The 21,173-nt window shown below is 43.9% G+C and overlaps 2 protein-coding genes across 4 annotated transcripts in view; both read right to left on the bottom strand.

Moving 5' to 3' along the window:
- Positions 1–978: 978 nt before the first annotated feature.
- tmem115 (transmembrane protein 115) lies at positions 979–7,843 on the bottom strand. The gene is made up of 3 exons (XM_087782103.1): positions 6,706–7,843; positions 3,682–4,046; positions 979–1,767 (listed from the first exon to the last, which is right to left on the bottom strand). The coding sequence occupies exons 1-3, from the start codon at positions 7,195–7,197 to the stop codon at positions 1,467–1,469; spliced, it is 1,158 nt and encodes a 385-aa protein (XP_087638229.1). The 5' UTR covers positions 7,198–7,843; the 3' UTR covers positions 979–1,466.
- A 1,223-nt stretch (positions 7,844–9,066) lies between these two features.
- LOC148058966 (helicase ARIP4-like) overlaps positions 9,067–21,173 on the bottom strand; it is a 31,566-nt gene continuing 19,459 nt past the window's right edge. For all 3 annotated transcript variants that reach the window (XM_087782489.1, XM_087782491.1, XM_087782490.1), the window contains 21 exons: positions 20,798–21,002; positions 20,571–20,704; positions 20,304–20,429; positions 19,420–19,631; positions 18,330–18,512; positions 18,115–18,248; positions 16,788–16,978; positions 16,525–16,728; positions 16,315–16,453; positions 15,977–16,154; positions 15,693–15,911; positions 15,512–15,630; positions 15,313–15,437; positions 14,431–14,530; positions 14,166–14,371; positions 13,918–14,093; positions 13,648–13,844; positions 12,828–13,021; positions 12,657–12,746; positions 12,494–12,595; positions 9,067–12,261 (listed from right to left, as the gene is read on the bottom strand). In XM_087782489.1, the coding sequence (XP_087638615.1) occupies positions 11,555–12,261; positions 12,494–12,595; positions 12,657–12,746; positions 12,828–13,021; positions 13,648–13,844; positions 13,918–14,093; positions 14,166–14,371; positions 14,431–14,530; positions 15,313–15,437; positions 15,512–15,630; positions 15,693–15,911; positions 15,977–16,154; positions 16,315–16,453; positions 16,525–16,728; positions 16,788–16,978; positions 18,115–18,248; positions 18,330–18,512; positions 19,420–19,631; positions 20,304–20,429; positions 20,571–20,704; positions 20,798–21,002 (3,941 nt within the window). In that variant the 3' untranslated portion in view covers positions 9,067–11,554. The remainder of the gene's footprint in view (positions 12,262–12,493; positions 12,596–12,656; positions 12,747–12,827; positions 13,022–13,647; positions 13,845–13,917; positions 14,094–14,165; positions 14,372–14,430; positions 14,531–15,312; positions 15,438–15,511; positions 15,631–15,692; positions 15,912–15,976; positions 16,155–16,314; positions 16,454–16,524; positions 16,729–16,787; positions 16,979–18,114; positions 18,249–18,329; positions 18,513–19,419; positions 19,632–20,303; positions 20,430–20,570; positions 20,705–20,797; positions 21,003–21,173) is intronic.

The raw sequence follows: 21,173 nt of genomic DNA, 5'->3' as shown, positions 1-21,173 counted from the left end.
GGGCACGCGCCTGAGAGCCACACCTGCGCGGGCACGACGTCGACCCCGAATGTTGTCTTCGGTCATCAATAGTTTGATTTTAACGATTTTAAACGATTATTAAACAGTTTGTTAGTTTATTCTTAATGTTGATCCATAAATACAAGCAGAAAATAACTCAACTTTGTCTGTTTATAGCTCGAGGAGACAAACAGTTACATAGAAGAACATTTTAGAGGATAAATATATATATTTATTAAAAACAAGTTTGCAAATATCGATCTGTGTTATTGAGCTTCATCCGAGTTGAAACCTTTTGCTGGCAAATGAAGTGGAAGTTTGTTCTTACTGCGCCATCTAGTGGTTATTAATGTCCGTCACATACAGTTAAACAGTTTACAAAATATATCCAATTAAATATAATCAATACATTAAATTGAATATAACATGAGGGTAAATTCGTTTCGATTGAAAGGAAAAGTAGATTCACTTAAAATATATTATCAATTTAAAAAGTTGCTCAAATATAAAAAGTTTGAAGTAGTTTTTTTGAAACTTTTTCTTTTCTCCATATAATTGTATTTATTCAAGTAAAAAGTGTTTAAAAATCTTGTCTTTTGAAGATATTTTTGTTATCATTTAATAAAGTGGAAAAAGTTATGGAGTTTATTTTTTACTGAAATTAAACAGTTTTTGTATTTTTTATTATAATAACATCTATTATCAAGTGAAAAAAGTCTTATTTTGATTCTGACTGAAGGCTAATTTTTAGTCATTTTTATTAAAACGTTTTTCATAAATAATTAAAGCAACTTCATTTTGATATAAAATATTTCTGGTAGAAAAAAAAAACATTTAAATCAAAAAAATACTTTCAACAAAAAATGAATCCATCAATAAAATGGAATTTTTAACAAATGTAAAACATGTGAAAAGTCAACAGATGATTTATTTTAAGAGCCAACACTGGATACCTGGAGTCAAGAAGAGACACTCGAGGACCGACAGGTCGTCACCATTTAATAGTTTCTGTAGATCGAACACAAGAGAAGAACCGTCGTCCCTGCAGGGACCAGAAGAACCAGTGAAGTCTACGTTCAGTGAGTCCGTGAGTCTCTTCTGTGGAGTGAAGTTCATCAAAGTTCATCAAAGTTCATCAAACCTGCAGATCTCTGATCCGACACAACAATGTTCATCACCTCGTCGACCTTCACGTCGAGCCATCGTTTCCTTTGGCAAGCATCACAAAATGGCTGCTTGAAGAACAAAAAAACATACAAAAATATCACACACCCACTTCTCATTTATTTAAAAAGCCAGAAAAAGAGACATGACTCGGAGGAGAGCGTGGAAGAGGTGGAGAGTGTTTCCTAAAGAGGTTTCCTGGACTAAACACGGCAGATCGAGGGTCTGAAAAGAACTTACTGTACACTTAAGTCATGTGACATGAACCTCTAGTGGACCAGCTACGCCAGAGAGTCTAAGGTTTAGGATCTAGAAGGAGCGTCTTCGAAGCTGATGATGCTGGACTCGGGGTGCTGAGCGGCGCCCGACGACTGGACGCCGCTGCTCTGCGACAGCGAGGACGAGGAGGTGGAGGAGAGGGAGGCGGCCGCCAGGCCCCCTGCTGGCCGCGGCGAGGAACTGTCGCGGCCTCCCGGGAGGAGCGGCTCCAGGTCCGTCCTGACCTCGTCCTCTTCGTCGTCCTCCTCGTCGTCCATGCTGGGCCACGCCGACTGATCCTCCACACGCTTGAGACGCTCGTTCAGGGCCTTCAGAGCCAGTTGCCTTTGAGCAGTGAAGAGAAACGTTATTATTAATATTGTTGTGACTCAGGTGTCATTTTTATCACTTTAGTTTATGATTCAAATATATATTCACCAATTAATTAACAAACTATACTGAATGTTTGTTTCTTATCAAGGGTAACAGGCTGGTAAGATTCTTCTCTGCTCATTCTATCCTACTAAAACTTTATTTTAGCTAATTGGCTAGCTTGAGAACTTGGCTGCTGCAAGGATTTGAGTGAGTTCATCTCATGTCCATGATGTAGAAACGGACACAGATCATGAAGAAATTATATTATTTGTTTTAAAACGGACAGTGAAATAATCTATTATTCAATATTCATCTTCATATTATACTGATATTCTTGGTAATAATACTTTCTGGATTTTGTTTTGGAGCGAACATATGATCAAATAGAAATAATCAAGTATTTTCTTGCCTTGTGGCAAACAGGAAGAACCCTGACTGAGAACTAGACCTGTGCTGTGTCTCATATCGCATACTTCTCTTAGTACACTAGAAGTTAGTATGCATCAAGATAGTGTACATACTAACTAGTAACTAATCCTCCACAGATAGTATGTCTCAAATCAAACTCTGCTGCTACACACTAACAGGAAATGACGCGACAGCTTCTTCTTCTACTTCTATTTAACGATGTTTCAACCAGCTGTTTGAACACTATCGCCACCTGCTGGCAGCACGTTTTGCAAGTTTGGAAAAAGAAATGAATAAAATATAAGAGAATTGAAATATTCGAGATATTTAAGCTGGTGCAGCACCAAAGACGTGTCATCCTACTGTTGCTGAAAATGCACCTGTAAGTGTGTGTGTGTATATATATATATATATATATATATATATATATGACGTAACTTCTGTTTACAACGTCACTAAGATGTAGCCGTTTAGGTTGGTTAGTGTCCATCGATTCATACTCAGTTTTGTGGGCGTTTTAGTTTAGTTTAGTTTAAGAAAAAATATGAGAATCCAAATATTCGCGAGATATTTAAGCTGGTATCAGCACCGAAGACGTGTTTATCCTCGTACTGCTGCTGAAAATACACCTGTAAGTATATGAATATATATGCATTTACATATATGACGTAACTTCCGTTTAAAACGTTATTAAGATGGAGCCGTTTAGGGTAGATAGTGTCCATCGAACCATACTCAGTTTTGTGGGCGTTTTAGTAACAATTTAGTATGCATGGCGCACTACATTTTGTACACTAAGAATTGAGACGCACTTGCGCACTAAAAATACTAACTGAGTACACTAGTATGCCATTTAAGACACGGCACAGGTTTTCAGCCGTAATGATTTATATAGAAACCCTAAAATAAATTGTTAATATTTGGATGTATATTGTAAATAAAATAAATCTAAATATTTTACTTCATACAGTTTTTGTATGGTGTCCATCTCGAGAAAGTGTGATAAAAAATATACATTTTAAAAACAAATTAATTAAAATCGATAGAGTGCTGTTTAATATTGAAAGTATTGTGACATTTTTTTAAATATATATAATGTTGTATTACGTCTTCAACCATTCTAACTCTCAAAAGCTAACAAGCTAACTTTCAAGAGCTACATGTTTATTAGAACATGAACCTGAGGTCATTCATTCTTGAACCATGTGTGGTTTGTGTTCATCTTCATTATTAAAATTAAATAATGCAGTATTGCAGGAGCAACAAACTCCACTTACAATAGTCAAGGTCGTGGGCCGAACAAAAGGTGTATTTACCAAACTTTCTTTAAACGTAACTTTCATTCTAGGAGGCTTTAAACATCTCAACTATCATGTGTGTCCTTCACATCGTCCAAATACTTTTCTCTGATGATCATGTTTCTTAACATCTCTAAAGGTCAAAAGGTCAACCGGGCTGCATCGGCGTCTGACCCACCTTCGTCTCTCGGCGTCCTGCGGGTCGGTCCCCGGGAGGCTGATGGTGATGGAGGACGGCGCCCCGACGTCGTACCTCTTCACCATCTTCCTGCACACCTTGACCTTGACCAGGGCGGCGTGGACCAGGCCGGCCAGCAGGCCCACCAGCGGCTGCACCGCCTCCGGGAAGAAGCTGGCGAAGGCGAAGTGGTCCGACATGTCCCCGCGGCCCCGGCTGTGCCTCTGGTAGAACCGCAGGTAGATCCAGCCGGACAAGGCCCCGTAGCTGTAGGCGGCCAGAGGGCCCGAGTGAGGCAGGAGCCTGGAGAGACGCAGCAGGGCCAGGAGCAGAAGGACCAGAGCCGGCGCCGCCTTGAGCCGGATCTGTGGACCAGAAGGATGAGAACATGAGTTCATTGAGCTGAAGAAGATTCCAGAGTCAAATGTTGTGGAGAAGCTGGTGAGGAGCTCTGTGGAGGAGACGAGGAGATAAAAACAACATGATGTTTCAAGAGACGGCAGCAGAAACTCCAGGTTTAGAAGAAGAATATTTGAGGAGCTGAGCTGAAGATCATCAAAAACGAAATGATTCCCACTTCACCGAGACTTGAATATTTCTGCTACAATAAATATAGAAGAATGTTGTGAGACTCACAGGAGCAGATTGAATCTTGTGGAAACTTGATCCTCAAATAAAAATAAATATTTCAACTGGAAGAGATTTTTTAACTCGTTCATCGTGTTGTTTGACAACATCTTGCTAATGCTTAAAAGCTAACATAATAACTCTCAAGAGCTAACATAATAACCCTCAAGGGCTAACATGCCAACTCTCAATTGCCAACAAGCTAACTCTCTAGAGCTAACATGGTAACTCTCAAAAGCTAACTCTCTAGAGCTAACATGGTAACTCTCAAAAGCTAACTCTCTAGAGCTAACATGGTAACTCTCAAAAGCTAAAAAGCTAACTCTCAATTGCTCAAAAGCTAACATGCTAACTCTCAAATGCTAACATGATCATGATTGATTGAGTCTGCATCGATCAGATCGTCGTGTCAAGAGAGAAACTGTCGTCACTGTTCAAGCATTAAATGGACGATGAAATACTTTCTTTGCGTCACAAACTATGCTAACAATGTAGGTCGCGGTCCCAACAAACTTAGTTCACAGGGTTCGAATTTCACTGCGAGAAACCTTGTAACTTGCTGTGACCGACACTTGCCGTGATGATGTCCTGAAAAATGTACCGTGTTTACGGCAACAACCAGCAGTGACCGCCCTTGGCTTTTAATACGTTCATAAACAATGGAAGCGTAATTGTTTCGTCGAACAAACATAATAAAATCGTCCCGACTTGACTGTTATTTAAAATGTTCAATAGCCAACAATTAAAAGGTAAACAACATGGGTGCAGCCATTTTGGAAGCTTGTGTCAAAGGTCAACTGAGTGACACTTGTTACATCAGCATCTGAAGGTGAACGTTGCTCAGGCAGAGAACTTTAAAAAAACCAAGCAAGGAAAGGGTGGAAAAAAGGAAAGACGAGGAATTACAGGCTGTTGGGAAAAAATGTAGCAAAATACACAACTTTTTTAGATAAGATTACTTCATTGTTTATTTTACTTTATGACATACAATCCAGTCATTTATTATCTTGTAATTATCACGACTCAAACATGTACTTCAGGTGCTTATTTATTCAAAGCCTTTGTTATATATTTGTTATAAATGAATAATTACTTGCAGTAGAAGCACAAGATGTTAATTCACAGCTGATATGATAAAATGACATTAAGTCAAACCTGAGAGCATTATTTAAACATGTTATTGCATTATTTGTTGTTAGTCAAATAAATGAAAATATATATTGAAGTTGTTATTTGACTTTCTTCTTGTTTTCAATAAGTGTTAACAAGAGCATGATATATACTGTGCATATATATATATATATATATATATATATATACACACACACACTTGCTTTAGTGCACCTACTTAAAAATAAATGTTTGCCTTGGTTCCCTGAACCGTCTGCTCTTCTTTAAGGCAACACTTGCCTTGACCTTAAAAAGTTTAAATTCAAAGCCTGAGTCACTGTATCCTCTCATCCTCAGTCAACTCTGGGATCTTGCAGGATTTCATTGTTGATTTAGTTGCGGAGGACGTAGTCATTTCTAGAGGCCGTTGATTTGCGACACAAAAGGATTAAAATATCATTAATAAAAATCCCTACAGTGCTGTTAAATCACATTTTATCTTGATTTATATTTTATGGTTTATATTTCAAGACGGTAAGAAATATAACATTTGGATTTTTCCAAATGAGAATTTTTAACATTAAAATCTTCATGGCATTCATTTTTGTATTGTATTTAAAACCTCAGGCCTCTAGATGGCAGCAGTCGTTACGTACTCAGCAGCTAAAGGAAAAATTAGGCGACGACTGAGGACGAGAGGATACAGTGATGACTGAGGACGAGAGGATGCAGTGATGACTGAGGACGGGAGTATACAGTGATGACTGAGGACGAGAGGATACAGTGATGACTGAGGACGAGAGGATACAGTGATGACTGAGGACGAGAGGATACAGTGATGACTGAGGACGAGAGGATACAGTGATGACTGAGGACGAGACTATACAGTGAGTCCAGCGGCTTTTAAAGGCGATGTTTGGACATATTTTGGTTTGAAAACAAATGAAAGCAGTTAAGACTGAGGACGAGAGGATACAGTGACTCCAGCAGCTTTTAAAGTTGATGTTTGGACATATTTTGGTTTGAAAACAAATGGAAGCAGTTAAGAGTGAGGACGAGAGGATACAGTGATGACTGAGGACGAGAGGATACAGTGATGACTGAGGACGAGGGGATAGAGTGATGACTGAGGACAAGAGGATACAGTGATGACTGAGGACGAGAGGATACAGTGAGTCCAGCAGCTTTTAAAGCTGATGTTTGGACATATTTTGGTTTGAAAACAAACAAAAGCAGGTACGACTCTGTGCATAAGTGTGTTACACATCAAAAGTTTACGGGTCTCACCTGAGGAACCCTGAGCACCGCCGTGTCACCCATGGTTTGCTTCAGGGCCACCAGGACGCCCCCCAGGAACCCGGCCACCCCGTGAACGTGCACGTCGAACAAGTAGTCCAGGTCGAAGGTGGCCACGTAGGTCAGGAAGTAGGAGAGACCGACCAGGAGGCCCGAGGACACGTTGACCACGGCGAAGAAGATCAGCAGCTCCAGCGCCCCCCACAGGGGCTCCAGCAGGCGCCCGCAGGTCATGACGATGCCCACGTTGGCCGCCACGCCCCACAGGTGCTGCTCCACCACCCCGTGGGTCACCAGCGTCCACACCCAGAAGTTGGGGGGGAAGAGGAAGCCCGGGGTCACGCCCAGGGCGTAGGGCGTGTGGACGGGCCAGGACAGCAGGTAGAGCAGGACCACCACGGCGCTGATGGACTTCACCACCACGCTGGTGCTGGCCAGAGCCGCCAGGAAGTGTTGCCGGGCCACGGGCAGGTACCGGTTCATGGTCACGTGTGGTGGGTTCAGCAGACACACCTGACGCTGTCGCAAAACATACTTCACCTGGAGCTCACCTGTTCACGAGTGTTTTGACACAAACTACCGTTTCTCTAGTTTCTCGGCGAGGACTCGACGCCTCTGGGTGTATTTACGGCGTTAAAACACATGTTTGACGCGTTAAAACCGCGATATTCGACGCGAGAAAGTATCAAAACACAGAAGAACTTCTGTGGTCACGTTAGCATGTTAGCATGTAAACACGGAGCAGCTAACGTTAGCCTCACAACTCAAGCGTTTTAAAGATTAAATATCTTTGTGACAGACAATCAATTAAAAGTCAATTTAGTTTCTTAGTTTGATCCAGTTGAAGTGAACCAGGGATCGGTTGAACCCGGGTGTGTTCGAGCCACAGAGCTCTCCCGGTGCTCGGCGCTCCCAGTCGGCCCAGTGTCGCCAGGAAAGCCCGGGGATGTCCTGACTCCAGCAGGCCTTCACAACAGTCCTCGGAACCCCCGCGAGAGTCGCTCCAGTGTCCGCCCAGAGACTTTCTCCTGCCGCCCGCGAGTTCCTGCGTGTTCGGCAGTTATTTTGACGCCAGAAGTGAAGTCGAGCGACTGACCTGCGCCTGCCAGCGTCATCCGGAGCCCGTGGACACACGTCACCACGTCACGTAATGAGGGAGCGGTGCTTTCTGGGAAGTGGAGTTTTCACGTTGACGTCACGTTGTACTTAAAGTAGATTCAAATCACTGAATCGATGCGTTTTGACTCACAAATGATCGATATATGGAAGTAAATGTAAGTAAAAGTAAACTTTTTTACAGCATTAATATCAGACTAAATAATATTAAAAAATATTTTACTCTGAGTTCATTGATGAATGAATGAATTGTTACTTTAGTCGGACGTAATGACTGCTGCCATCTAGTGGCCGGCAGTTGATCTGCAACACAAAAAATAACTATTATTAAGTCATTTAAATGTTGTATTATTGATAAAATTGTTAAATCATATTTTATCTCAATAGTTATTTTATGGTTTATATTTCATGACGGTAAGAAATCTTACATGCGCATATTCATGCCGTTCATTTTTGTGTTGCACTTAAACTTGCGGCCTCTGGATGGCAGCAGTCGTTTCGCCCTCAGCAGCTAAAGGACGAATGAGGCGACGACTGAGGATGAGAGGATACAGTTACTCCTGCAGCTATTAAAGCTGATGTTTTGCATATTTTGGATTAAAAACAGCAAACATTAAACATTTTTTAAAGCATTAAAATCAGACAAAATGATAATAAAATATATTTTACTCTTAATTTATTGATGAATGGAAAAAAAACACTATCTTTTGGACGTTTTGTTTTGTTTTAAATGTAGAAATACATGTAATAAATTAGGTTTAAACATTCAATGTTAACAGCGTGACAACCGAGTTATGGTCCATCCCATAAATCTATTATTAAGTCAGATTGGAAGTTAGATAAAGTCAGTTTAACAATTTTAATAAAAAAAAACATTTCCAACTTTAATTTTTAAACGAAATATATTATGTAAAACCTTATATTTTTCTATTTTTTGATTGTTAAAGTGTATATTCTGTACATAAATACATACAAATGTTTACTGTATATAAACATGTTGCCCAACAACTTTTTTATGTTTATTTTTAACATATTTCTGATTCTTTTGAGTCGTACTTTAGTTTTTGTTTCACTCGCTGAAGTAAAAATTCCAGAAATCCTGTTGAACATGAAATGAGCTCCAGAGGAAACTGGAGGAACCTGTCGTGATCCTCATCACATCAGAAAGTCTGGACTCGTGGAACACGTCCCAGAACTGGATCCGTGATCGTCCTCCGGAGGAAAGAAAAGCCGAAACTGAATCCAGGATTTTATTTGGATCTTCTCAGGAGAACAGAAGCGACACGAGCCACAGAACAGTTGAAATGAGAACAATCTTTTTTTTTTTAACCTTTGACACTAGATTGTGCGTCTTTTGTCGAGCGGTTTTCACAGCAGAGACACAACATCGAGTCACAGAAGTTGCATGCAGAGCGACGGCTACAGAGAATAACATTTATTCGGGTCCAATGAGGCATTTGTTTCTTTTTTAAATGTGATTTTTTAATTGTGATTACATTGAACATAATTAATAATCAACTAATGGGTTAATTTCCTTTGTGGAAATATTAAATATTCTTATTTAAAAGTGGTTTAAAATAGAGAAAGTTTGTGTGATTTATTTTCGTGTGATAAAAACTTTCTCAACAAGTCAATTAAAACAATAATTGAACAATATATTTATAACCAAAGTATATGAACTTAAAAAAAAAGCTAAAATATTGAATTTTGAGTAGTTAGTGACAACGTTTAAGATTCAAATGCCAAGACTCCGCTTTCCTCGACCAAAGCAAACGCTACCGAAGAAAAGTACAATCTTTTGAATGTGTCGTTTATTCATCAAAGGATCAAAGGTCAAACACGAACAGATCCTCACATGAAGCTCCGTCTCTTCCGACTAAACATGGCTCGTCCAACGACGTCGACGTGAATAAATAGATATGAAAAATTCAAGTAGAAACCTTGAAGAGGATTTCCAAGATGACCCAGAACCAGAGTTTGTCGGCAGCGACGCCTCTTGACCAGATATATAAAAAAAACATGAAACAAAGAGCAAAGAAAAGCACTTTTTGTCCTGAACTCGTCGGCAGGATTTTCACCGTCGAAGCTCAAAGTGGACGCGGACGCTGGATCAGACTGGCAGATTTTCTAGAACATGTTCATTTAACAACAAAAATATCAAAAACCGACACGGAAAAAAAAGATAAAAAAATAATAAAAAAAAATACAGGAATAAATATGAAATGAATAAATTAAATTTGGTAAATTCCCAACAAGAAAAAAAAGGTAAACTTGAGATCTCGCTATGAAAACGAGAAGATGATCCAAGTGTGTGTCGTCGGCTCGTCGCGCTCGTTCGGTGAAGGATCTTCCAGAGGATTCTGGGAGGATTTGGTCTCCGTGTGTCACGGACTATAAACAGCTCACGTCTGCAGTGACACGACAAACACAGAAACAACACAAACCACGGCGGTGGCTCTGGTTAGTCGTTCCTCGGGACGTCTGAAGGATTCTTAGGCTTGAGTGAGTGTTTGCATCGTCGGTCGCGAGGCTACAGTGAAGACGGCGAGAGTCGAGCCACGTTCACACGGACCGTGAGCAGCCGCATGGTTTTTCTATGGCGTTTTTTTTTTTTGCTCTCATTCTGTGGCGTCAACAAATACATGATCCTCACATCTAGACTTGTTCCTGGCAGAACTTTATGACATCACAACGTCATGTTTATCTTGAGAGTATCCCAGTGAATACGCTGACTCATCATACGTTATCTACAGATGGATCAACTTTACTAAACAACATTTTGACTCATCATAAAGTAGAACTTTTTGATCCATTTTTACTTGATAAACTATAATTACTACACGCCTACTCATCTAAAAATTGACTTTTAATCTCTTTTTTACTTAATAAACAAACATTTACTAGATGCTGACTCATCAAACGTAGACTATTTACTTTATAAACCAACATTAAATACATGCCGACTCATCATAAGTACAACGTTTTGATCGCTTTAGTCTACAAGTCAGTATTCACTTTATGCTGACTCATCAAAAGTTGACCTTTTTTTTTTTCTTCCCCCAAACCAATATTTACTTGTTTTTTTTGGGTCAATTCTGTAAACTGAGCGCCAGGTGCGTGTGAACGTGGCTCGAGGGCACGAGGGTCTCGCTCACTGCTCCTCGCTCACGGTTCACATTCAGAAAGACGGAGGCAAGAAGGCATCAAGAAGCTGTCGGTGCGTCTGCGCTACAAGGTCAAGCTCACAGTTTGGTTTGTAGGCGTCGACGTGAATATCAAAACACGACACGGATTATTCCCAAGTTCGATGCCTTAAAGAGTTTCCAGAGAAGGCCAAGGTCAAGGCGAGAGTTTTACATTCTTACTGTTTTAAAAATCCACCTTTTTACGTCTCAGAAGAACGAGTTACAATCCTCAGTCCGCGACCGATTCAATCAAATTGCTTGGTTTTCATCGCGACAACAAAAAAACCGACACAAATACTCACTTTCAATCCATCACTGATCAGGTTCAAGAAGCGAGAAGAAGCGAGAGTGTCAGGTGGGCGGAGCCTCAGCCAGCGTCACTCAAGAGAGAGGAAGCAGGAAGTTAATCCCAGAGTCTCCTCCTCAGTTCTGAGACCGGTCGGAGCCGGTTCCGACGCGACGATCACGCCTTCCGCTCGTGGTCACGACGACGCGACGGGACGACGTCCTCGGTTCTGAAAACGGCTCGAGCCGAAGCTTCACTGGTCCTGAACTTCCATGACGTCGTCGTCGTCGTCATCGCGGCCGTTCAGAGGCGCGTTCTTCTGGCAGGAAGTGGACGGGTACTGCGACAGGAAGCTGGCTCCGGCCGGGCCGGGGGTGGCGGCCTGACCCGGGAGCCCCCCGGTGTACAGACCCGCCGGGCTGTAGGTGAGCGGGAAGCTGGACATGCGGGTGCTCAGCGAAGAAGAGGTGGAGGTCGTGGTGGACGGTGCCGCGGTGGAGGTGGCGGCCGGTCCGAACAGCTCGGGGTACATGTGCTTGGCCTCCCTGAGGCGAGGGTGTGCGGGGGGGAAGTAAGGCGAGCCCGACAGGTGGGGGTGCCCGAGCGCGCCCCCCATCACGGGGAGGTTGTAGCCCCCGGGGAAGACGAAGCCCTGGCCCGAGTGTTTGCTGGGAGACTTGTGAGGACGCTCGTCCAGAGAGGGAGCGGAGGCTTTACGCTTGACCCCCGACCTCAGGTCCTGGACCACCCCGTGATGGATCACGCCTCCGTTGCTCTGGACCGGTTTGGCGGGAGAAGAGACGACGCCGTTGCCCGGATCTCCCTCCTGACCGGGACCGGACGAGAGGTTCTGCGGCTCCCCCGGGAGTTCTGGAGCGTCAGGGGAACCCGAGCGATGGAAGTTCTTCTGCCCCGGAGAGACGGAACCGTTGAGGGACGCTTCGGTCTGGACCAGAGAGTCTGAGGGACGCGAACAAATGTTCAATTAAGAAGTTTTTAAAACTGCTAATAAACTTGAATCACATGTTTTTATAATATATAAAAACTTGAATTATATATATTATATATAAATACGTTTTGAATATCACATTAAATATATAGAACACATGTTTAAATATTTGTAAAACTCGATTAATGCAAATGTAATGAATTATGAATGAAATACTACAACCACAAATGTTCATCATCTCACCTTTGGGTGGCGCTGTTGTACCGTCATCACTTTTTTCCGTCTTGTTCTTACTCGCGGCTCTGACCGCAAAGATGCGTCCGTCTGAAGTCCGGATGTAAGAACCTGCAGAAACACAACAGAACCGTCATCACGAGTTCTCGTTGGAATCGAACGGCGCTCGTACCTTTGGAGCCTCTGATGACGTGGATGCTCTGACCCGCCGGGATCCGGGCCTGGACGTCCGTGGAGCTGTTGGTGCCGGGAATCACGATGTCTGAGGGGAAGCGAGAGAACGTCACGGACCGGGTCGAACCTTCATGGGCTCCGTGAGGAGATTGAACTCCTTCGGACTCACCTGTCGTGGTGAGGATCTTCTGGACGAACACGCCCACTTTCTGCAGGCAGCTGATGGGGAACCCCCCGAGGCTCGGCGGGCTCTTGCTCGGCGCCGCGGCTTCCTCCACCGGACGAGGCGTGACGGGGGCCGGGCTGGACTGGACCGGGTGTGCGCTGCTCACTGGTTTCTCCTTCAGACAAGTGGGTGGTCGCCTGACGGAGGAGAGGAAAGAGTTACTGGAAGAGTCAACAGAATCAGAATCAACTTTATTGATCCCTCTGGAGGTTTAATATATTTATTGACATTTGATATTATATTAATTTAACATTTTAAAGAAACTCGTTTTTTAAATGTTGTATTTTAAGCATTGAAATTCAATACTTTCTTTTTTTAAAGGTCCAATTTAAAAAAATGTTTATTTCTATATATTTTTTAAAATAGTGTTCTTTTAAATTCACTCATGTTGGTTTAATAGAGTTAAAAAAGTCAAAAGTTAAAAATGCTTATGAATCTGTTATGATGAATTGACACGTCAGTCACATGATCGCCTGCTCGTCACGTGATTGGCTCAAAGTTGGATCGAGTAGCTCGGTGCTCCATTGGTATTGTCTGGTGACTCTATTATACCAACATTTTATATTGAATTTAAAAGACTATAAATTAAATAAATAAGAAAATACTTCTTTTTTTATTTACACCATTTTATTTAAAATGATTAAAAATTGATTCTTTAAAATGAATTTAAAAAAAGTTCAACGTTTGAATAAAGAAATTAAAATTAACAACATTTTAACTTGAAAAAAAAGCATCAGAGCAGGAACAAAGAGAGAGAACTGACCAGTTCCTGACGCTGAAGGCCGGGATGTTGGTGAGACTCTGATCGCTGGCCGGGTAGAAGTGAGCGTAGGAGGGTCTGGTGTACGGAACCGACGCTCGCTTCTCGTCCTCGTATCCTTTTCTCGCCTCTTTCTTCTCGGCGTTGCTCAGCTTGAACTCCTTGCGGTCCATCAGCAGAGACTCGTGGGAGAACGGTTGCTGGAGGAGAAGATGCAGGAGGTGAGTCGAGCTGGACTTTGAGGTTCCACTGAAGAAACGACGTTCAATCTACCTTCGTGATGAGTTGAGGATGGAGGTCCAGCGCCCTCTGCAGGATGCTCTCGAAGTCGCCCTGGGACTTGAGCCGGACTTTGGAGGCGTCCGGCTCCTCCTCCGCGAAGTGAAGCAGAGATTCCACCTCCCTCCTGGTGAAGGTCAGCACGGGGTTGAGATCGTCCACGACCCGGTCTGAGGAGAGAAGAGGTCGTTCAGAACCAGACCTCCTTGTGAGTCCACGAGTCCGTGTTCCTCTGCTCTCACCGGACATGCTCTGCTTGGAGATCTGCCGGTCGTAGATCTTCTTCTCCAGCGTGAAGTCGCACACCAGGCGGTAGATGTGGCACGGCTTCTTCTGGCCGTAGCGGTAGACGCGGCACACGGCCTGGGCGTCGTGGCACGGGTTCCAGGAGGCGTCCAGGACCACCACCCTGTTGGCCCCGATCAGGTTCACGCCCAGCGACCCGGCTCTGAGAGGGAACGTGTGAGTCCGAGCTGCAGATTATGATCCACGGGTGGCGAGTGTTACCTTGTGGACAAGAGGAAGACCCACGCCGACGTGTTGGAAGGATCGTTGAAGTTATTGATTAGTTTCTCGCGCTCAGAAGCCGTCGTACTTCCATCCAGTCCTGGAAGAGGTTCAAAGGGTTGATATCAGTTTTTATAGGCATTTATATTAAAGGTGTCAACATTTAAAACATTTAACACACGTGTAATCCAAGCTTCTAACCAACGTGTAACCGGTTACACATTGGAATTTAATAGTTGCGCTAAGGAACCACTGAAGGGTTTTGTTTCCGTTAAAACACCTAATTCCATTACATTAAAGCCCTTCCGGTAGTTATCAGACAACAATCTATTCTTGTAGGCAGACTTAAAGTACCGAATTATAGCATATGTAATAAAGACGTCAACTCTGGAGAGTCCTAGTGGTTATTGAACTGCGAAGCTTCGAGGTGTTTTTTCGCCAGGCTTCAAAGTATTCTTTCACGAGGCCACAGAGTACTTTTCCTGGGGCTCCGGAGTATTTTAGCGAGGCTTCCAAGTATCACTTGGCGGGGCTTTGAAGTATTTTTTCGCAAGGATTCAAAGTACTCTTTTGTGAGTATTACTCCATGGGATTTCGAAGTATTATTCCGCAAGGGTACGTAGTAGTAGTAGTACGCCCGTAGTGTCCTTGCAGAACAATAATATATTTATCTTCTTACTTACAATAACATAAGTACTTGTTGTTCTCGTCGTATCTTTTAACAATTGTTAATAAAAGCTTGTGAATCGTCGCTCTGGTGTCAATAAAGTTTTGAGACTTTATTGACACCAGGCTTGTTTATATTGGACATGGACTCGGTTATTGATTTTTGGGCAACGGTTCTAAACACGATTCTTTTCCACATCAAGTAGATGATCTTACTGTAGTAGTTGAGATTCTTGATCCAGGTGTGACCGGACTTGTCTCTGCTGGACGTGTGAGGCGAGGCAGGGACGGGTCGGCGAGCCAGAAAGTCCTCGATCACGGTCAGCGTGGACAGACTCTGACTGCAGGAGGTCCAGGACTCGGTTAGGAACATGAACGTGCTCAGAAGATGCTGAGTCACTGTTGGGGGTCTCACCTGAACACCAGGATCTTGTCTCCCTTCCTGACGCTCTCGTCGATCAGATGGAAGAGCAGGACCATCTTGGCCGAGTTCTCCAGCACGCCGGGCTTGTAGTCGCTCATGATCTCTCTGGCCTGGTGGAGACACAGGATCAGGTCCAGAGCTGACACACGTTGATAACTTCTTCTTTACTCACCCATTCATAGGTGATGACCTGGTTGGCTTTCTCCTGCAGCTGGCTGAGACTCAGACCTCCATTGGGGGCGGGGCTCTCTTGGGGCTTTGAGGTTTGATTGGGTGTTGTGGGACATTGTGCTGGTGCAGAGGAAGTGATGTCATCCAGGTCTAGGTCCTGGTCGGTGGCCATGTTTTCCTTTTGTAAGGCCTCGTACAGCACGTCTGGATGGTTCCACACCTTTTGAACAAAAACAGAAGTTCAAGCCTCAGATCTGAGGAGACCTTGAGGAGGTCAAAGGTCACCTTGCAGCAGATGCAGAAGGCCTTGAGTGGATTTAAGCTGAGCCACCCAGAGTTTCCCGCCTCGGTGAAGCGGTTCATGAACTCTGTGTAGAGCGCCCTCTGCAGGGGACTCAGGCGCACCAGGATCACATGTTCCTTCTTTGGGGGCAGGTGGTCTTTCAGGACGTCGTGACCGCGTCTGGGAATAAAAACAACTTAAGGACGGCGACTCAAGGAAGTACAAGGATCGTACAAAGAAATTGCATCTCAACAATCAACAACTATATTTTCTACGCTTCAAATACTTGCATGTATATTGTAAATCAATAAAAACAAAAATGTATTGGAGAGTCTCTCACCTTTGGACGAATCCCTCCAGCAGGCTGTGCAGGACGTGACTCCGGTACCTCATGAGCTGGATGTCCTGAGGCGTGCTGTCCACACACTGCCCGTTCAGAATCGGACGCTCGAACATGTTGCTGAACTCCTGCCTGGTTCCTGGAACGCATCGGACCGTCAGAGCCACACATCTACACGCGTGTCCTTCCAAACACGGAGCGAACGCTCACCTAGGAAGTCGGGTCGGACGAAGTCCACCATGCACCAGTATTCCATGAGGTTGTTCTGGAGCGGGTAGCCCGTGAGCACCACGCGGCGTCTGGTTCTGATGTTCTTCAGGGCTTTGGACGTGCTGGCGTGACAGTTCTTGATGCGATGGCCTTCGTCGCAGATGACGATGTCCGGCCCGGGTCGAGACAAAGCCCTCTCGATACCTGCAGGAGGGTTCGACCAGTTCAACTCTGCTCTTCGAGATGAACTTCTGGCGACTCACCGATCAGAAGCTCCTGCTGTCGGTCCTCCTCGTCCAGGTCCACGACCACCGGGCTCTTCTTGTTCTTCTTCTTCCTCCCGCCTGCAAACTTCTTCTTCAGGGACAGCAGGCGATACATCTCGTAGCCCATGAGCAGCACGCCGCCGCTCTGGGCCCAGTCCTGGACCACCTTGGCTCTGCTGGCTGTGGTTCTGGAAAAAAACCATTTAAATGATCTTTATGTTTCTGCTAAACTGGTTTATGGCTCCCTCCACTGTTCGAAACACGTAACTGCATTGACCCTGAGCACAAGTAGCGGGAGAAACCAATCGATACGCGACATGTATATTGATTGTTTTTCACTTTACTACATTGATATTAAACAGAACTGTTTCGACTTTTTTTTTATTCCTATCACGGATCAGTGATTTAGTTTATTTGCATTAAATTAAGAGAGTTTAAAAAAAAGTAATTACATTATTTTATTCAAAATGAACACACAAAAGTTCACATTGTTTGTTCATTTTGGTTTTGCAATTAAACGTCAAGACCGCAGTCGTTACGTCCTCAGCAACTAAAGGAACAATGAAACATCCTGGCGATGACTGAGGATGAGAGGATACAGTGGACTCCTCCTGCAGCTCTGAAAGCTGATGTTTGGACATATTTTCAAGCTTTCAGTTCTATTATTTGAATAAAAAGAGAGCAATCACAACATGACAAAAAAATGTAGTGTTCCCTTAACAAAATACTATGTGAGTGTGTATTTAAATATTGTATCTTTATTGTAGTATATATCAGGTTGAATCATATCGTCAGGTCAGTGTTTGGCTAAAGCCCTACAAACTGCATTTGTTGAAAAAACGAGAGAAGGAGTTTCTTTATGGTGTATTACTCTTCCATGAAGGTTTTTTATTTGTGTAAATGAATGCAACTGCCGTCTCCAACTCACTGTCGTAAAGCAGTTAAAATAATAATTAGTTTTACTCGTCGTTAATGTTTCTTATGTGACTAAACATCACTAAAAATCTGATCAGATTTAAAGCAGATTCTTTCATTTTATCTAAACCTTGTGTTAATTTTTCCTATAAACAATCATACAATCCTACTTTAAACATCTTAACTCCAGATTTGAAAGTCATGTGTTGCCGCAGTGACGCGGCGAGCGACGGCACCAGGGTTACTGGGTTACTGGGTCACATACAGGCTTCACCGCTTCCCTGAAAACATGCTCTCGCGTTACGACATTCCTTCCGCGTTCTACTCCTAAATCCCGCTCGCTGGAAAATCTCAAATCTTTCCGACCCGAACAGCTGCAGATTAGGAACATCTTCCGGTGACGACTCACTTGTGTTCATCGTTGAGGATGTGAACCTTGAAGGAGCGAGGTTTCACCAGACCGGCTGAGGCTTTTGGAGGCAACGTCTCCGGCGCCGGCGTCCACACGTTGAACTCGGCGAGCCAGTTTTGTAGCGTGTTCACCTGCGAAGACGAGTCAGTGTGAATGATGGCGAGGACGACCACGATGATGATGATGATGATGATGATGATGATGATGCTTACGGGCACGATGGCCAGGACGGTGTGAGCCTGAGTGTGTCTGAAGAGCACGTCGATGAAGGAGATGACCTGCAGGGTCTTGCCCAGACCCATGCTGTGAGCCAGGATGCAGCCCAGACCGCTGCTGTTCTCGAAGCGCTCCAGAGTCTCCACCAGGTTGTCGTACAGGAAACGGATCCCCTTGATCTGAGGAGGAGAAGATTTAAATGTTTTAACTGTAGGTGTTGAAGACATGATGGTGAGAGACTGAGGACGAGCGGGACGAGCTTTAATCGAGGTGTGTATTGTCAAGAATAGGTTACGATACGTGTCAAGGTCTCTCTGTATGCAGACGACATGTTGCTTGACGCCTTAAACCAGACCTGGACAAAGTGCGGCCCGGACGACTTTTCTTTTCTGGATTAGCTCGAATGCATGTGGCCCTCATGAGGTCAAAGGTCATCTATAAGCTAACAATGTAGCAATGTTTTAAATCTCTTTTAAAAACACACATTTACAGCCTTTGGGCATTTACTCTCCTTTTATTTTAAGTGTTTAATCATTTTATTAAATAATATTTTCCTTGAATGGAATGCGTGTCGTTTTATCTTGTTATTATTCCTGTGATGTTTTAATGGATCGTGTCGTTTTTAACTGTAGTTATTTGCTTTTATGTAAAGCACTTTGTAACTACAGTTTAAAAAAGTGGTATATAAATAAAATTATTATGATTATTATAATGTTATTTTCTATGTTTCAAAACTAGTCTTTATATACAAAGTTTTATTTTCAGGATTTAAGTCATGTCAGTGAGTTTATCGGTTTTCAAAGACTCTTAAGTAAATATAAAATGTTTGGGAAAACCTGCTTTTATAACAAATTAAAAAACAAAATACAATAAAACAATAAAACAATATTTTAGCAAATTAATCTTGAATTGAATACTTGATTTTATACTTTTCACTCCCTTGTTTTTGCTTGACGGCCCCTGACAAAGAATGTGGCCCCGGGGGGGAACTTAATTGTGCGACCACTTCCTTAAATAGTATAAACAAAGTGCTCGACGACCTGAAAACATCTGGAACCGACAGAGAATCCAGGATGAGTTCCGTACCTGGTGAGCTTTGACGGCTCGAGCCAGCTGAGGCGACAGGAACATGTCCGGGTCGACCTCCGGGCGCTTGACGTTGACCAGCACTCGGCCCTGCTGGTCGCGCAGGGCCACGGCGTCGGTCGTGTGCGTGCCTCGGGGCTCGCTCTCGCCCGAGACATTCTTGGACTCGCGGCTGAGGGGAACGATGGCGTCGTCCTCCCCCGAGCTGGGACCTGCAGACGGACGCGTTTTTAGAAACTTGAACTTTTTTATATCAATGAGATAAAGTCAGACAAGCTGGCAGTAGGAAGATGAGAAAAGTGTGTGTGTGTGTGTGTGTGTGTGTGTGTGTGTGTGTGTGTGTGTGTGTGTGTGTGTGTGTGTGTGTGACCTTATATAACGGCAGTGAATGGCTGGTTATACAAGGAGGATTAGAGCGGCGGGGGGGAGACCGGTTACACAACGCTAACTAGAAAATGTCACTGTGCCACTGTGGTGCGCAACTTTGTCTTCCTGTGTGCGTTCAAAAGTGTGTAGTCTGGCTCATGGCAGGAATTAGTTGGCTTTACTGTGACCATCTGCACTTCCCCTGCCTCTCCTCTCTCTCTCTCTCTAAAAAAAACTCCCCTTATCTTAACTTATGTTTCGAGTCGTACGTCTTGACAAGTGGGTTGTTTTCATCCGTGCATGACTCAGAAGTGCGTCACGGACTCTGCGGGTTATGAGAACATTGTGTACCCTTTAGAGGGTTCGAGATAATTGAAGCCTAAAGCAGTTTTGAATGAAGAGTTTGAAGAAAAAAAAATGAGAGCCTCAATGTTCTTTCCCATAACTCAATACTGATGGTTGATTCAAGTCAGTTCTCAACAATAATGGAATGAATTTTAGCATCGGACGCGTCTCACCTGTTTGGCGCGAGTGTTCCTTGGCAGGAAAAGCGGAGACGCAGGTCTTGAGTTCGTTCTGGACGATCTCGATGGAGTCGTGACGAATGGCGTCGCGCCTGGAGGAGTCATGTTTGGCCACTTCCCCTGAGGACGAGAGTCGTTCGTTGAAACCAACTGTCGTTAATAAGAGTCTGGAGCTCAGGAAGTCACTGCTCTGTTGTGCGACTCAATCTTAAAGTCAAGTATTTCGTCTTCAAACTTCATCTAATGTGATTTAAAACATACCGGTGTTGTGTTCATGCAATATTGTTTCAGGGAAATCGGATGTTCGCTGCTGCTCGAGGCGCCGCCGCCTCTCTAGCTCCTCCTGCTGGGCAGCTTTGGTCCCTGCCTCCAACTGATGCTCCCGGAATAATTTCCTGGAAAGCAAGACGACACGTTGGGTCACAAAAGTGCGAAAACAGAAAGAAAGTCATAGAAGGAATGATCAACTTCCATCGTCACGTTCGTACCTGATGTTGCGTCTCAGGTGCGCAGGTTTGGAGCTTCGCTTCTTGGTTCCCTGCAGGTCGCGGGAAGGCGAGGGGCTTCGGCCGCCCGCGTCGGCGCCCGTTTCCCCGGCTGGTGAGGTAGAGGGCGGCGGCGTGCACTGCCACACGGCGTGGTCGCCTCCCTGAGCTTCATTCTCGGAGCTGAAGGGGGCGCTGTGGGATTGATCTGTCGAGACACGAACAGAGGAAGAAGGTTTAGATCAGGGGCGTCAAATCTTTTAGCAGTTTCGGTTGCAAAACAAACTTTACTTTCCCCAAACTGTCAAGTTATTTTCCTTTGAACCTCCGTTTATGGTTATTGGAAGTCTCTGTATAATTGTTGAAACCCTTCATAGAG

Source organism: Callionymus lyra, chromosome 19 (assembly GCF_982586985.1).
Source record: "Callionymus lyra chromosome 19, fCalLyr1.hap1.1, whole genome shotgun sequence".
In the NCBI taxonomy this organism is placed as follows: Eukaryota; Metazoa; Chordata; class Actinopteri; order Syngnathiformes; family Callionymidae; genus Callionymus; species Callionymus lyra.
Note: the sequence above shows the minus strand (reverse complement) of the source record. Positions and strands in the feature narration are given on the sequence as shown.